General features: G+C 38.6%; 1 protein-coding gene across 3 annotated transcripts in view; it reads right to left on the reverse strand.

The window, feature by feature from the left end:
- Positions 1–17,669, reverse strand: part of RNF130 (ring finger protein 130) — a 43,484-nt gene that overhangs the window by 16,527 nt on the left and 9,288 nt on the right. Inside the window, exons 2-8 of one of the 3 annotated variants that reach the window (XR_014522216.1) lie at positions 15,759–15,950; positions 13,313–13,563; positions 6,375–6,446; positions 5,345–5,427; positions 3,797–3,893; positions 2,984–3,188; positions 380–631 (exon numbers count right to left, since the gene is read on the reverse strand). Coding sequence is in view for 1 of the 3 variants with exons in the window: in XM_083488209.1 (XP_083344335.1) it covers positions 380–473; positions 2,984–3,188; positions 3,797–3,893; positions 5,345–5,427; positions 6,375–6,446; positions 13,313–13,563; positions 15,759–15,950 (994 nt within the window). In the remaining 2 variants the exon portion in view is untranslated. The remainder of the gene's footprint in view (positions 1–379; positions 632–2,983; positions 3,189–3,796; positions 3,894–5,344; positions 5,428–6,374; positions 6,447–13,312; positions 13,564–15,758; positions 15,951–17,669) is intronic. The other 2 variants (XM_083488209.1, XR_014522215.1) reach the window with 2 other exon arrangements.

Consider the following 17,669-nt stretch of genomic DNA (forward strand, 5'->3'; position numbering starts at 1 on the left):
CTTCGCAAGACGATTTTCCCTATGGGCTTGCTTTGCAAGGCGAAAACGTCTTGCGAGCGTTCCAATTTTTTTCCGCTTCCCCCCTTTTTTCTAAGCCGCTAAGCGCCTTTTAGCCGCTAATCCGCTAAGCCTTTAATAGCTGCTAAGCCTTTAATAGCCACTAAGCCTTTAATAGCGCTAATCCGCTAATAGGGTTGCTTCGCAAGACGAAAAAAACCGCTAGACGAAGAGACTCGCGGAACGGATTAATTTCATCTTGCGAGGCACCACTGTATTCTGGATGTTTCCCAAATTTCCTTCCTTCTAATTCTTCAACTCATCATTTCTTTACAATGCTGCCGTATGTGTAGGCACACTCACAATCTGAACATTTACTTACTCATTAGCATTTAAGCTAGCTGTGGCTTTGATGATCATGTAGCAAAGTGTAAGGGCACTCAGGAGGCCAAAGCTGGCAATAATAAACCATTCTTCTGTTGACAAAGGAAAGGGAGGAAATCACTCGTGGAAGAAGGCTTATGTCAAATCGATGGCAACTGCCCTCAAAGATCAGAAGCAGAAGACAATAATTCTACTCATGTGGGGCACCAGGAAGTGAAGCTCCAGAGGAAAGCAGAAGGCAAAGAAGGTACTAAATGGAGAAGGCCAGCAAACAAGGTTATGGGGAGAAGTGAGAAAAAGAGGAATGATACAATAATATTGATCACAGAGTCCAGACATTAATGATAAATGACTGATCAAAGTAAAATGCAAAAGAAGGAAAGCATAAGCAAAATCTTTACCTGCAGTTAAGGAATAAGACTATTTCCAAATGAGACCTGTATTAAAAGAAATATGACAGCACACACATAGAGCCTGTATCATCTCTTCCACTCCTTTAACCGCAAATAAAGTGCTCTAGCACTTTTAAAAGGTAGAATTCAGCAGGGAGTCATTAATAATACAAAATGAAATATAATTTTACTCTAAAAATATCATACAAAAGTACATCTTAAATTTTTTTAAAGGAATGTGATTGTTTTGGACATCATTTCTAGGTGCATTCTTTGATTTTAATTTTTTGTGGCATAGGAATGTGTGCAATGTACACAAACTAAAATAAATCAGAAAAGTTTTCAGATGACAGTGCTTGAAATGTTGCATGAATTTCTTCTCCTTTATCATGATCTCCATTTTAAATGACTGGAAAAGCAACAGGACTCAAGCCAAGTTAATATGCTTGTTTTTGAAGTTGTATGTATGTACATGTGTATTTCTTGCAACCAGCAGTATTTGTACACTGAGATTTAACCTATGTTAAATGCACAGTTATGTGGTTATGAATATTAAATAAGTCTTTCCGGTCAATGAAAAAGAGTTGTCAATCCATTCTTAAGACATGTTCTGGGCCTGCAAGCAATAATCAAAACCAACAACAACAGGGTAGGTGCATTACCACTGCTCATTCTCAAGATGGTCAAAGTCACTATAATATATATATCCCACTTTAAGATTATAGAACCAGGACTGTAGAAAGTATTCAATGGTAAGTCTCAATTTTCATGAGGGATATTTTACTGACAAATAGAATTCTTCACACATAGCAATATGATAACACTGCAAACCCAACTTCTGAGGGAATATAACAAAGCAAATTAGCTTTGTTATATTATATAGTGCTAGCACTAATTCCATGCCTGAAGTTTTTAAATAAATGTGTGGGACGTATGGGGAATGTTAGAGGCAAACCCAGCTCTTTTGTCAAAATTGGCAGTCTCCCAAACTACAGAGTGGTAGTATATGTCACATTGGCCCAAACATTTCTCTTAGTTACTGGTCAAATAATATGCAAGTGCTTCTGCTCAGATGTTCCCACATATCTCCAGGTTCCACCAATTCATTTATAGTGTATGAAAGACATTTAGTTAGTATAACTTCACATAACAATCAAGTTTGCAAATAGAAGACTAAAAGAAACTTTCATCCTTATTTGTCAGAGTGCATACTGCATTTCCCCCATAAAATAGTTTTACCTGGTCTGTTAGGCAGCAGACCCATGCAGGGCAGGGCAGGGGCAACCAGATACACTTGCCCTAGGCCTCAGAGGACTAAGCTGGCCAGGGGCCCCAGCCAGGGACTGACTGCTTTTTTATTTGAGTTTATTCTAACAAGACTTCCACCCCAGGCCTCAGACAAGCTCTGCACAGGCCTGCTAGGCAGAAAGAAAGAAAAGCCATGTGTTGCTACTGATCATGAGGCAGACCAAACAATGCTTAGCACCGGGAAATATGAAAGTTCTACCCTTGATGAGCTGCTGCTGAATTGAACAAAGTAAGGACTACACCATTTGCCTGGGGCTTAGACTGTGCAACAGAATCAGAAGCAAAATTCTTATTTATATATCCAGTAAGGGTTCTTTAGCTTTTAGGACCTGGTACTATGTCTTCTTTTTTGCCTAAATCATACCCCAAACAGCTAGCTCAACAAAGATCACTGTTCCAGAGTTCATTTAATGCAAGGTTGTGTTCACAGGTAGATTGTTGAATTGGCATACGTGATTTTCATAAACAATTGGCATATGTGATTTTCTGATGGCACTCAAACTATAAACTGTTTGAAGACTGCATCAAGCCCAAAAATAATTATAAAAAGATGGCAAATATAATTGGAGCAATCTACTGAATTTCTAGATCCAGCCATTATGATTTGCAAACGTAATTCACTGACGGGGGAAATTGTTAAAATACTTAACCATCTTAACCATCTTAACCGTTAGCCATTTAAATAATTGACTTGTATAATCTATTTTCTTACTTGGTAATTAATTTTGAAAATGATTTTGCCAAAGCTATTTCCAAGTTCATTGTATTGATGTTCAATATGAGTCTTTTTCACTGTCACTTAAAACTAATAGAAAACTTCCATGCAAGTTATAGTAATAGAGCATAAATCTGAAAGCAACATGAAACCTACAATGCTCAAATTAAAACCAAACTTCACTTACTAGTTACAGCAATATTGATCTCTCCTGTTCTTGGAGTCAGCTCCCCATCCTGTGGAAACTGTGATATTCCAGAAGTACGCAGGGGCTCAAGAGTGAGTGAGGTGTCACTGGTAAGGTCACCAAGAACTGATCTCCTGTTGCCTAGTTGGCCTCTGGTGAGCCTTTCCATGTCAAAGGCCATATTGTCAGCACATGGCACATTTGTCTGAAAACACAGTGTTGGCAAGTTAATATATTTCCTTTTTGTAAGCTTCTGGCAAAATCTTAAGAGATATTGTAAAATGTCTGCAAAAGGCTATCTGAGGGGTGCACAAGCATCCAATAGTGACCAATGATGAAATGTGATTCACAGGAAGAAGCAGTTACTGCTGAGCAGCAACCAGTTGGAGCAGGGACTGTCAAGCAGTCAGCCACACATCCAAATCAAAGGATTCAGTAATCCCATCATAAGATGTTCTGATAGTGTCCAGAGGATAAATTGTACAAAGAGCCAATTCCAAAAGTAATAGTGAGAGGCAAATATACTTGAGAGGGGATAGTAGGTAGGTTCAAACAAAATATACTAATGGGAAGGCACCCAGGGCTTGCACAATGCTGACACCAATCATTCTGTGCCTCTGCCACAGTCCTTTTACACCCACTACCAAGGATGCTTTCAATATTTAGAATTGGAACACTGTAATTTCATGCAAGAAAGGAAGAATGGCTAACACAGTGGAATTCTGGTCCTCTCGTACCTGACTTTACTGATTTATGATCATTTTGGAAAGGAAAGCTCTACATTCCTAACTGTTTAAATAAGACTTGACTCACCACAATTCCCAGAGCCTTCAAAATGTTCAGTTTACACATAGGACAAGTGCAGTGTTCACTGAGCCATGGATCCACACAGGTTTTGTGGAAAACATGTCTGAAAACAGAGCAGCACAACAAATGCTAGTTGCAAAACTATTAATAACACCAGACATACTGGAGAGGTCATAATAAGAAAAAATATTAGGAATTTTGAACAATTTATTTTGGGAATTCGAATAAAATGGCAATCATCCTTGAGTTGGGTTTAATGTACAACTAACTCCTTAATAGGAAAGCTACATTTAGATCTTCTGAGAATGTATGGATTGCATATTTCACTTATAACTTCTGCTTGTGTTACATTTTTGTACAGAACATACCAATTTCAGGGGTTTTAAGTAACAGCCACACACATACCAAAACATTATTTAGTTCTTCTTCCATTTTAGTGTGTGTGCATATAACAAGGATCATGGGAACTGAACTGGGTTATTTATGCAGTTCAATGCCTGTGTCCTTTGCTATCTATTAAGATGACCACTCAAAAGATGCAGATAAGACAGGAGGACATAGGGGAGAAGGAAGAATAAAAAACGTCAGGTGCATTTGTTAATTTTTTTTATAGAACAGCATGGTGTAAAATCCTTGTAAGTTTTGGTATACTGAGAAAGTATATGGATCAGAAAAATAATACTTAAATAATTATGAAGGGAAGAAGTCAGGTAGTTTTATAAACTAAATACAGTAATACCAAATCGACTTAATAAGGGAAGTGAACGGATGTCAGATTTGTAATAATTTGAGATCCAAGCTCATTGTAATTATGTAACATGTCTTGCCACTGTTAATTTCATCATGTATTAATATTTAAATACACTAAATACATTTTAGTCTAAGTCTTTACAGATTCCAGCATTTCTTATGTGCTCTGTAGTGAAAAAGAAAGCCCCTTTTCTTCTCACGTAGATACCACATACATCCCCATTGCTTCTGTCTCCTGCCTCCCAAAATAAAATGCCTTTCTGGGCAATAAAAGAAGTGGTGGTCACCACCCTACCTCCCCCTTTCCAGGCCACTCACAAACTAGTTCAAACATCCTCCATGGCACTTTCAAGATTTCCTTCAAAGAGGAGGGGTTGCCTTCACAACCAGTTAGAGTAAAAGGGGGTGGGCCTTTCCAGCTACAGGAAGTACTCTGCAATATGAAGGCCACACACAGGTGCCAGCTTCATTCAGAGATCAGTTTGAGCGCCTTGGGAGTCACCAAGAAAATTCTTCATAGGTACCATGATTGTCTTATTTGACTACCACCACCACATCTATTCTCCTAATTCACAAACCACTTTCTTTTCAGTCTATACTAAGTATCTTTCACCACCCAGGCCTTTTTGCATAGTTCTCCCACACTACTCTAGGAAATTGTGTGCACACAAAAGTGCATAAAATTAATACACAAGTTCTAATGTGTTGAGTAAACCCAAGAGTGACAAAAAGGATAATGAAGCTAAGACATATATTTTCAAGGGTAAAGCACTCTCAAAAGGGAAAGAGGAATTACTGGCTTACTTGCATGGAAGAATGCGGACAACATCATTCTGCTTGTAACTTTCAATGCAAACAGCACAATGATCGAAGTCTGGATCCGTTTCCTAAAATGAACAAAGTGACTATTCAACCAATCTCTAGAGCAGACAGTCACAGAAATCCTGTAGTAAGACACATGACCTGGTTTTGTGCTGGGACATGTTGGAGGTATGGTGGTACCATTCACATAACAAAAACTAAAACAGAGATATCAACATTTTCAAAAGTCAGGGGTCCATGGTTTGGGGTTTGAGAAACAGGGGTTCTGCAGTACTTAGCTAACTGGGAACCACTATTCTAGAAGACTAGAGGGGACCCGCCCACCCTTTCTCATTTTTCCTCATGGTATTATACTCTTCCCTTTTCTACATATATACCAATGAAAACGAAAAACTGCCGTATGGGTAAGATGTTGGTATTCAGCTCCCTAAGTGTCAACACTTTTACCTGTATAGGGTTTAATGTTTTACTATGTTTTTATATATGCTGGAAGCTGCCCAGAGTGGCTGGGGCAACCCAGTCAGATGGGCCGGGTACAAACAAAAAAACATTATCTACATCAGGGGTGTCCAACCGGTTGACCACAATCAACAGGTAAATCCCCGGATGTTCGCAGTTAGAATCATAGAATCATAGAGTTGGAATAGACCACAAGGGCCATCGAGTCCAACCCCCTGCCAAGCAGGAAACACCATCAGAGCACTCCTGACATATGGTTGTCAAGCCTCTGCTTAAAGACCTCCAAAGAAGGAGATTCCACCACACTCCTTGGCAGCAAATTCCACTGTCGAACAGCTCTCAGTTGATCGCTGGATCCCTATCGTTGGAAGTGAAAGAACTCTCTGCCCCCCCCCAACAACTTTGGCCTCCCCACCCCCCCCCCAAAAAAGAGGAGGACTCCACAAACCAAAAGTATTGGGACAAATCAAGGGGGAAAACAGACTTGCACAGATAAGCATTAATACTTTTCTCCAGAAAAAATGTGACTAACATTTCATTTGTGTGACTATACCTTATCCCCTTTCTTCACTGTTCTTGTTGTCAATTTACCAACAGCTTTTTTTGCTGCATCTCCAAGTCGACGCTGAATAAAACACAGAGAGAGTTATTAGGTGTTGGAAAAACTGTGCTTCTTCCTCTTAAATCTCCTTTGGTTATATACTAAAATGGTGATTACAGCTTGTTCACTATACTCTGAAGAGTACCAGGTGCACAGTTCATGGCACTTTCAAAACTAAAGTCTCTTTGGGCCATAAACATCAAGCTCTTATTTTATGGGAATCCCTTTAGTTGCAAGCAAGAACGTCTACGCTTAAAGTGCAGATTCACCTTCAACAATATTATCCAAGGCAATTGAGAATGGCCAGCTGCCAAGTGATTCAATAGATTTCTGAGACAGGTCACTTTGAATAGAACAAGCTCACATTTCCTTGCTTCAGTAACCAGGACTCCCCACAGGAGGAGGATTAGGTTTATACAGTGAGGATCAAGCAATGTGTTAGCATTTTTGCTCTTTAAGCTACTGTAATTATGTTGTTATTTAGAAGAGTATGCTGTTACAGAGATGTTTCCTGATATCATCTTGTAGCTATTCTGGAAACACCTGAAACCAGAAATCTCCGATTTTTTTTTAATTTCTCAAGTTTGTCAATAATATGTAAAGAGAGATTCAATTTTGTGTTAATCTTTGCTAGATTATTTCTTTGCTTTATAGGGGGATAGATACTGAGTGCCCTTTCAGCAAACAAAAAGGCACCTTCCATCTATGGAAAGGCTCCAGATACAATAAAGCTACCTATTAGAATGGGGAGGGGGGCCTTGCACCAATTTCCCCTTTTCCCTTCAGCCCTTTGCAGCATCTCCCATTCTGTTCCAAAGGGTGCCCAAACCCTCCAGATCAGCCTTTCAGGGGGCACAATGGAAGGAGGAATCAGCAATCAAAAGAATCATATTTCAAAGTAACATATGGAAAGGGCCAAATCAGAGGCCATTCCAATGTTTACATTCAACTGGACCCTTAGGATGATGAAATGGAGAAGGAACAAGTGGACCATTCAGAACATATTAATCCATTGTGCTAAATACTTTGGCCTGCTTCTGCTTGTTTGTGCCTCTGGATGTCTCCTACATTATTCAAGTATGTATCTTTTATTTTTCTCATTGTCCATCAAATATGAGAAAAATAGGAAGCTCATCAGCACTGTAAAGTCACATAGGCTATAAAGAGAAAAGCAAAAAGGTCCCAAAATCAAGTGTTTACAGCATACTTCCACTCCTAAACATTGCCATATAATGTACAAGTTTCAACACATTAAAATCCAGCCAGCCCCTTGATAAGCCAATTGCAGGTCTCCTGCAACAAAAAGCTAAGTAAGACTGCCCTTTGTATGCTTCAATCAATACAGCAAACAAGCCAAACAGTCTCTTACTAATCCAATATTATACGGATGGTACTGTGGAGAGAACCATTTACACTCCAACTCATTTTAATGCAAAGTTGCTTACAAAATTATAAGTACACTAAAAAACAGAACAGCTGAAAGCCCAATTTAAAATAGTAAAACCAAAAGATCAACAGCAGCAGAACCTGCCCCAGTAGTAAACATCACAGCTATCATTTGAAAAGGTTTTAAATATTTCAGTCAGTCTCATAATGGGGTAATGGTCATCCCAAAATGGCAAAGAGAAGTGGGTATTGTTTATTAATTTCCATTATGTTTTCCCTAACCTAAGACACGGTAAAATTTCAAAGCTGGCTGTTTTAACTACATATTTGGTTCAATAATGACCAAAAAGTTCAATAGTTCTGCTCACTCAAGGCAGCAATGTAGAATATATACTTTGCCAACTACTGGCTGTGAGTACAGACCAAGCCCAGTCTACAGTGGTGCCCCGCAAGACGAATGCCTCGCAAGACGGAAAACCCGCTAGACGAAAGGGTTTTCCGTTTTTGAGCTGCTTCGCAAGACGAATTTCCCTATGGGCTTGCTTAGCAAGACGAAAACGTCTTGCGAGTGTTCTGATTTTTTTCCGCTTCCCCCCCTTTTTCTAAGCCGCTAATAGCCTTTTAGCTGCTAAGCCGCTAAGCCTTTAATAGCCGCTAATCCGCTAATAGCGCTAAGCCGCTAATAGGGTTGCTTCGCAAGACGAAAAAACTGCTAGACGAAGAGACTCGCGGACTGGATTATTTTCGTCTTGCGAGGCACCACTGTATTGCTAAATGCTTTCTTTGATTCCAGAATACATGTGAATTGTAAAATGCATTATTGGCATATCAAAGCAAGCTTCATGATATTTAACCTTTTTTCAGAAGCAGTAGTTTATTTCCAAACTATTGTGTGAAGTCAGCAACAGACTTAAAATGCACAGTTATCCTATCACTTAGCAGCTGTCCCCCCCTATATAAAATAGCTAAGCTTTTCCAATTGTGCTCTAGCTGTTGCTACCTCTTCATAAAATTTTAATAAGACAAGCCTTTTAAACCACATAAAAGTTTTATCAAGTTTCTCCTGACCTTTGTAAAATTCTGAAGGAAAAAGGTCTAAAGACTTTTACTTAAAGAGCAACTGTTCAGGTGTGGATTTTTGAAATCCAGAAATTGCTAATGTATAGGATTGCTACTTTGTCCAATCAGTTGCCTATCTGTTATTCTTTTCAACTGCCAAATACAAGATAGGTAAAAAAGAGAATTGTAACATTGTCAAAAGTCTGAAATACAAAAGTAACAAAGCCGCATAAACACACAGGTTATGAAGCAGAACAGAAAATATCTCACAACCTCCTCTTTTCTGGGTGTTTCAAGTACAACAGGGCAAAGTGACTATGCTTATCTGATAAAAGGACGTTTTGGCTCCCGAACGCTGCAAGTGAGTGTTCTGGTTTGCAAATGTTCTTTGGAACCCGAACATCTGATGCGGCTTCCGATTGAAGCCATGTCTTGATTTCCAAACGTTTTGGAAGTCGAACAGACTTCCAGAACGGATTCCGTTCGACTTCCGAGGTACGACTGCACAGAGCATGGGTTGGCAAACTAAGGCCCGGGGGCTGGATCCGACCCAACTGCCTTCTGGATCCAGCCTGCGGATGGTCTGGGAATCGCCGCGTGGATCGGTGTGGGGATTCTGATCATTTGGGCTGTGCCATTCCCCCCCCCCCCCCACACACAGTGGCGCCTCTTCCCTTCCTCCTCCTGGCTTCTCCCCGCCCTGCCTAGAGGAGGAAGGGGGCTGGGCTTTGTTAAACCGTGAGTACCATTTTAAGCAGCCCCTTTCTGGAGCCAGCCGTATCGCGCCGCTCATTGTCCCTCCACTGCTGCTGCCAGCCCCTGCCACTCACAAGGCACAGGTAAGCAGCCACCAGGGCTCGTCCGGTGCTGTGGAGAAGAGAGGTGAGAGTTGGGGGGGGTCTTTTCCCCAATATAGTCCAGCTCCCCACAAGGTCTGAAGGACAGTGGACTGGCCCCCTACAGAAACCCACTACAGGGGTTTGCTGACCCCTGGTACAGAGGATGGAATTCAAACTGAATGGAGAACCATTCCACTTGCACAGTGGGACTTCCCCTTCCTTTCCTCCCCCTACAACTCCTTGGAGAGTTGGGGGACTTGCTGGAGCAGATTTTCTGTTTCTGCAAGTGTTTGCCCCATGACCTGTCATTTACTAGTACAAAACAAATTAAAGATGTGAGGAAAGAAAATAAAGAAATAAACCAGTGAGCAGGAAAAGATTTGGGGATGTTGGGAAACAGAGAAATGACAGATTCTTCTCTGAACCCCATCTTAGCTTCATCCCTATTTCACAAAAGCAGTTTTTCTTTCTCTGCTGTAACTTTTCTCTAGAATGCAGAAGAGAACTTTCCTTTTAGATTCCATTCTTACAGTTTATGTTAATTTTACACTGGGATTTTTTTCTTTATTCATACCAGTTTTCCAAATACTTTTTGTACAGCTCCAATTAATCTTAATTGTTTTTGGAAGCTTTTACTAGAAGCCCTTACTAGAATTGTTCCTTGTAATTACTACACAGAACTGGGTTTTTCCTGAGCTCCAGCATTTGGAAATCTTTGAATATATATATTTTTTGCTTGTTGCAAGCTGAGATATACTTCACCTCCCCCCCCCCCAGCTTCTCTCCATCATGTGGATCCTGCCAACAGGACCCTGCAGTCATCTCTCTGTTCTTCCCTGAACCCACAGAAACTGCTGGGTTGTATTCAGTGAAATTTTACCCTGAGCAGACATACTGAAATGTACCTGGCTTAGTTATGTTCATTAATTTCAACAGTTCTACTCTGGGTAAAACTTAGTTGACTACTACCCTGTTTGGATTGGTAGCTATTTGCTATATCTTCTCTTTTCTTAGTATTTAGAACTAGTGTCTATATGGCTAAAACATAGCACAGGTCATTTGGACTAGTGAATGTTTAGAGGAACAAACAATAAAGTTGCATAACAATTTAAAATTATTCGTTTTGCATGCCATCATGATTCTTTGTAAAGTTAATTTGAATTTTGTTCCTCTGACTAAAGTTAAATATTAAACTAAAATTGCATATTCATATTCATTTTGTTTTCCCATGAAATTATTATTTTCACATACTGTTCCTTATTTCCCCAATATGTATAATGTGCTGTTAATTTCTTCTGGATATTATTAAGATTGTAACTTTCATAAGCTGAAATGTATTCACTGGCCTTCTGCTGATGTATTTAAAACCAATATTTTAAAACAATGTCTAGCTTCTCAGGTCCTGTTTGGGCACTACCCTTTTGTTCCACTGGGGCAAATGAGATGTTGAAATGAAGGCCTCATTTCAAAATCCAGGCTGAGAAAAATCTTTGCCCTGCCTTGCAATAGGAAACAGTGAGCTACCGTTCAATCCAAAAAATTCTTCTTTTCCATAGCTCTGTAGACCTTGTTTTCAGAACCCCCAAATAAAGGCACACCTATATTCCCCCCAATGCAGTTTACCTACAATGAATGAGAAACACTGGACACACACACACCATAAACAAGCAGTCACTCAACAATTTATATTAGAACAGAATCTTGTTAATAATATTTGGCAATTTACAATGCTCCCAACTGGAGGAAAATGTCTGCATTTCAACTCCCGAATGGTTTATAGCATATTACACTGGAATTAATTCCTAACAAATGACACACTGCATTTCAGAAAGATGTTGAAGATCTAGTCTTCCATTACTTAAGACTCTCAGACATATGAAGATTGTCCGTATTTTTTAAAACTAGCACATTATGGCAACAGTGTTTCTAGGACTAAGGTGAAACAGTGAAGCTCCCTTGTTATTTTTGCTACTGGATGATTCATGTTGTTTAAGTAATCTTGTTATATTTTTGAAAAGTGGTTTTTTGTATGTTACTATATTTGCTATTGGATTCTCATGTTATTATGAAATTATTTTTGCAGTACTTGTTTGAAATGTACTCCTGGTATTATTTTGTAAGCTGCTTTGAGCATGCTTTTTTGTGGAAAGTGGCATACAAATAAAATGAATGAAAATGAAGGTTACAAACAGCAGCAGTTTAGTTATGCCATGTTTATTTATTTATTTATTTATTTGATTTGTATACCACCCTCAATAGATCTCAGGGTAGTTCACAAAATAAAATACAGTAGAAAAACAAGTAACTACTAATTATTTAAAAAACCTAGCAAAACAAGAACACACCCCTTTCCACAGACACATTTAAAAGGCTATAGAATATTGATAAGCCAAAGGCCTGGTTGAAGAGGAATGCTGCTCAAGAGATTTCTGGAATCCAGAGGAAACTTAAATAGCTTAGCTTACAAACTAAAACTTGAGGTAGTGATTGTGTTCACCAACAGAGAGAGCAAAGTAATTCTTGAAGGCTGCCCTCAATGATATTAGAAACAAGCAACTTAGTTTGGCTAACCCCAACACTGTAACATAATTCTCATTAACTGAATCCCACCTGCCTTATGACCATTCCCAGTGATACCTGTGTGTCATAACTTGGGACCCAGGTGAATGTCATGACCTAAGGCAGATGTCAAGACCCTCAAGTCAGCACAGCACAGCACAGCACAGCATGCACTTTTGCTCAAATCCTCTGTCACTATGCTTACACAACTGACCACAACCTGCTAAGTGCCGAGTCTGAATAAACAGGTTCTCACAGGCACAACCACAACTTGTTGCCAAGCTACCGTATATGGAGATAAGAGCATATTTTGAACACACATAAAGATAGCCAGTTAGGATAGTTTAAGCTTTTGCCATAATTGCATATTTTTCTAAAACGCTATAAAAGCTCTGTGAACCCTTCGTTTGAGGGCCCAGTTTCTTTTGGCAGTTATCCAACTGGGTCTCTTTATTCACACTGCAGCATGCAATAAATCTGAACTCTTTCCAAGCGCTGTATTTGTCTTCTTTTGGTGAGAAGAATCTGTGCTTTTATTTGTAGGTACCTTCTTTTTAGGTAACACCAGAATACTTCATTAAAAAAAAGAAGGCAAAAAGTAACAGATCAGGAAAGTAGTTCAAAACAAGTTGAACATTCACCTAAGTTTAAGGGTTTTACAGGAAATATCCCCTTTCTCCCCTACTCCAGAAAGTATTACTTTTGTCTTAAAAATATATATGGGTCAACATTTAGTGCAGGCCCATTTATATTCCCTTTAATACTGTATAATTGCATATGATAAAGACCTTCTGCAAAATACCGAAATATATTTTTATCACTGTATGAAACAGCTCACATGTTGCATGTATTAACTTTACAATTTAATTACAAGGGAAAATTAATATCCCATTGTATTCCATTGTAGTTTGGCTAACTTCCATTGTAGTCATAGCACTCAGGATGGTGTATAGTAGTTAAAAGCAGTTACAAAAACATTTAATAAAAATATTTCAACACAACAGAAAAACCCTACACATTTGATATGAAGAATCAAAAGATAGTTACCTGGTTCCGATCACGTGCACTTGTATATCTGATCTTCTGGATGAAGTAAAATATTAACCATGCTGAAGAAATTATCATCAAAACTATGAACGATATTGATACAAAGACAAGAGAACCACGACTAAAGCCTTTGTTTGGATAGCGGGTTCCAACTGCTATTGCAATAATGACAGACATATTTTTCTCCAAGTAATTCAGAATCTCCTTAACCTTCAATTCTGTGATCATGACAGTGACAATGTCTCCAGTTCCTATCAAAAGAATAAGCAGAAGAAAACAATGAATCAACATCTAACATAACATGTATGTTTCTTAAGAAACAAATCATTTGGCTGTACATATATACATTTAAACAAACTGTTAGGTATCAAAAAGCTGATACCGAATTGTGAAAAACAGTATGAGATTAGAAGCCTCAAATTTTAGAAAATTAGGAAAGCAACATTATTTTACAAGCACTTTTTTACATGCACATCTCTTAACCAACATCTGTTCAAAATGATTTAATTTCAAAACAACACAAATATGAACTATTCATACTGATATCTACCAAGTACAAAGCAGTGAGACAAAAAACACCTATATTCCTCCTAAATATAGCAGTTTAGTTCTGAGGCTAAAGGAAACTCAAAAACATTGAAAAGAAGACCCTTGAGTAAATGAAAAGATAATCATATTTCTTCCTGAGTGACCTAGAAAGTAATGAATGCTCCACTGGGCCAAGTATACAGGATAATATCCAACTAAGCAACTAAGTCATACTCAGAGTTAATCTTATGAAATTAATGGTCAACAATTTTCCACTGATATAAATGAATGAACTCCAAACATAACCAACATTGAATATAATACACAATCACTAGCTAGCTAAAGATTTAGTGATGGTTTTTGGTTTTCACTCAATCCAAGAAGCAAAACTGACGGTCCCAGAGTAAAATTCAATGAAACCATCCAGCAGCAATAAAAAAAATGCAATTTTAATAGTAGAGCTTATTGGGCAAATTGAGAAAGGAAACTTAAAATAATGTTGTATATATATCTCCTGTGTACAGCATATCTCTGCCTAACAGATACTGGGTGAAAACACTAGACAACTCTGCCACACCCGATTGTGAGCTATAGGAGCATTTTCTTTGATGCTGGAGACAGAATGATGTACTCAAACAATTGGTCTGTCACAGTTCTCTTGCTGCTTATCTACTCTAATCTTAATTTTTTAACAATTGCCACAAATAACCTAGCAACTATATTTTTCTCCCTTACACAAGTCCAGGTAACAATAATTTAGAAGGCAACCATGGGAACTAATAAGTATTTGATACCTTTCTGTAGATGCTTTAATGTAGCATTCAGAGACTATGAACTTGAATATAATGCATCTGGTCACAGGTCCATCTAGCCAGTAATGTCTATTTTATGCATTCATGCTTTTTGAGAAGCCCACAGAGTACAAAGACAACATCCCTCTCCCATTATTACACCACCAGCAATTGGTGATCAGGTACATGCTGGCTCTGAATCTGAAGGTTTGCCCAGAGCTAAAAACATATCACTAGAAGCAAATAGCCTACTTGAATGTTGTCCACTACTGGACGCCAAGTATTCTATATTTTATTGCATTTTGCAGTGGAAAAGCTTCTAGCATTTATTGCCTACTCGACTACCCCTATTACATTAAGGCAGCTAAGATCAGCCAGTGAGGGGCAAACAAGCAGGTTTAGAAAGAAGCAGGCCAGGGCTGAAGGTTACAGCAAATCCAATGGCTACCTCAATGCCAGCTCCCAGGGAACAACAGGAGAGGACTAACTAAAAATTAGATTAAAAGTATACGCAACTAATACTTGGCTGAGCAAGATTTCCAGCATTAACCTATGTCTAGGAAGAATGCAACTGAAGATTTCCCTTTGTCAGAGAAATAGTATTCTATCATAGTTCAACAGCGCAATATGGGCTCCAAATCTTGTATTTTCAGATACTATGCTAATGGAAAGCTGTCATGAAGGGTTTCTATAGATCATGTATGTTTTGTAGAATGTTTGAGCACAGCTAATACAATCATGCAAATATGCGTTGGAAGGGATTGTTGCACAAACCATACTCCGTATACTTATCCTTCTTCCCATCTAGTTTCTGTTACAGGCATTAAACTAAGCACATTATTTCCTTCTCTGTCACAAATAAAGTAGACATGGCAATATGCTACGGTCATGCAGCTAGTGGAGACTGTCAGTCTCAGCACTTTATCCAGCACTTTTATAAATCAAAGAATGAATGACCAACTTCCACGCTTGATAATCACAAAAAAGACAAAATGCTGTTAACTATCCACCATGATGTATCTGAACATGTCTAAAAACAAATCACAAATACCTTTAAAAAGTCTTACAACATAAGGGAAATAAGAAAGAAATGAGGAGAAAGGAATATCTGGTATCTTAGCTTTTACCTGGATGAGTCATGGTGACAGGCTCCTCACTTGACATATTATTGTAAATTACCACAGCTGAAGCATTATGTAAAGCTGCCCGCAGGATTTTTTGTTTAAAGGTGCAATTTCCTCGCTGCAGTAGGGCAACCCACTGCTTGTTTGTAGGAACTGGAAACCGAGTTCGTGGATCACAGCCTAAACGATCTGAAACTAAAAAAAGGAAAGAGATGTCAGTTAAAGTTTGTTGATAAAAATATCAAAAAAGCAGATCACTGGCTAAAATTATTCTCTAGTTATGAGACCAGAACAATTTGCACAACCCAAAGCAATTTTTCAGCTAAATAACAATCTGTAAGTGTTAACCATATTTGATCATTATGATCATTACACTTAAGGATTTTTTTCAGTTCCAGAATACTTACTAGTGAATATTTTCAATACCTGGTCAGAGGAATGGCAAAACATTAGGATAAATTTGTTCATGTACCGCTGTCATCTTAAGTTGCCCAAAATTTATGTATATATTTAGAATTTAGAATGCAGATTTGGAAGCGACTCAAAAGGCCATCTTGTCCAACCCCTACCTGGAATATCGGAATCACAGATGGCCATCCAACCTCTATTTAAAAATCTCTAATTGCTTGGTACTCCAATTGCTTGGTATAGGGACACGGGTGACGCTGTGGTCTAAACCACTGAGCCTGGGGCTTGCCGATTGGCAGATCGGCAGTTTGAATTCTCGCAACAAGGTGAGCGCCCGTTGCTCGGTCCCAGCTCCTGCCAAAAGCACGTCAAAGTGCAAGTAGATAAATAGGTACCGCTCCGGTGGGAAGGTAAATGGAATTTCCGTGTGCTGCTCTGGTTTCGCCAGAAGCGGCTTAGTCATGCTGGCCACATGACCTGGAAAAACTGTCTGTGGACAGATGTCAGCTCCCTCAGCCAGTAAAGCGAGATGAGCGCTGCAACCCCAGAGTCGTTTGTGACTGGATTTAACTGTCAGGGGTCCTTTACCTTTACGTTTTACCAATTGCTTGATACTTGGGAGACAGTCCTATTGTAAAAGGACTGTCTTATAAACTAAGAATATGCAGTATAGAGAACAGAGCAAAAAAAGATTTTATTTGCTATAGGCTGGTATGTTTTTATTAACCATATCAATGATTAAAAAAACTGAGAAAGACCCCCCCCCAAAAAAATGTATACAACTTGATATGACAAATTTTGTAAGATGTAATGGTGAATCTTTATGGTAGCTTTGAATCAGTAAAATGTCTAATTGTGCCTCTACATGTATCAGAAAGGCAAACAGGCTGGCAATCCCTGTCCTCTTCATAGCTTCTCATAGAATCTTCCAATATTTACTGGAACTAAGGGATACTACCATACACCTTGAGTGCCAGACACATCAATCAGCATAGTAAAGGACACAGACAACCATGTCAGCAAGTTTAATTGCCAATAGTTGTCCATTATCATCTGTCATCTATGATCAGTTATTTAGAATCCATTTCTAATGTATATTTTTCTCAAGCTGAGGACTCTGAATATATATGCTGGAAAGTCTCCATGGCATAATGAAAAGCAATTTAAGAGTAATTTCAAGCTTATACAAATCACTTATTTAAAAATATGTGATCTGAAGTCATTTATGTCATTTCACAATCGTACAAAAGGTTACTATATAAAATGTTTTCTCTTTTCAATAAAGTGCCAAATTCCATCAACCTAGTCTATTTCAAATTCAAGTACCTTCTCTGTACTGACAACCACCTCTGTACTGACAACCTTAGCTCACTCACAATGAATTCTGAACTTCTTGGGTGCAGTGAATTTGCTATGCTTTCCAGTTTTTCAAGCTGCCACATTCAAAGATCATCTGGCTCAGAACATTTAGAGCTAAGCCACTTAAACTTAATATTATTTAGTATC

This window comes from Podarcis liolepis (assembly GCF_965112155.1).
Source record: "Podarcis liolepis genome assembly, chromosome: 2".
NCBI classification, from domain to species: Eukaryota; Metazoa; Chordata; class Lepidosauria; order Squamata; family Lacertidae; genus Podarcis; species Podarcis liolepis.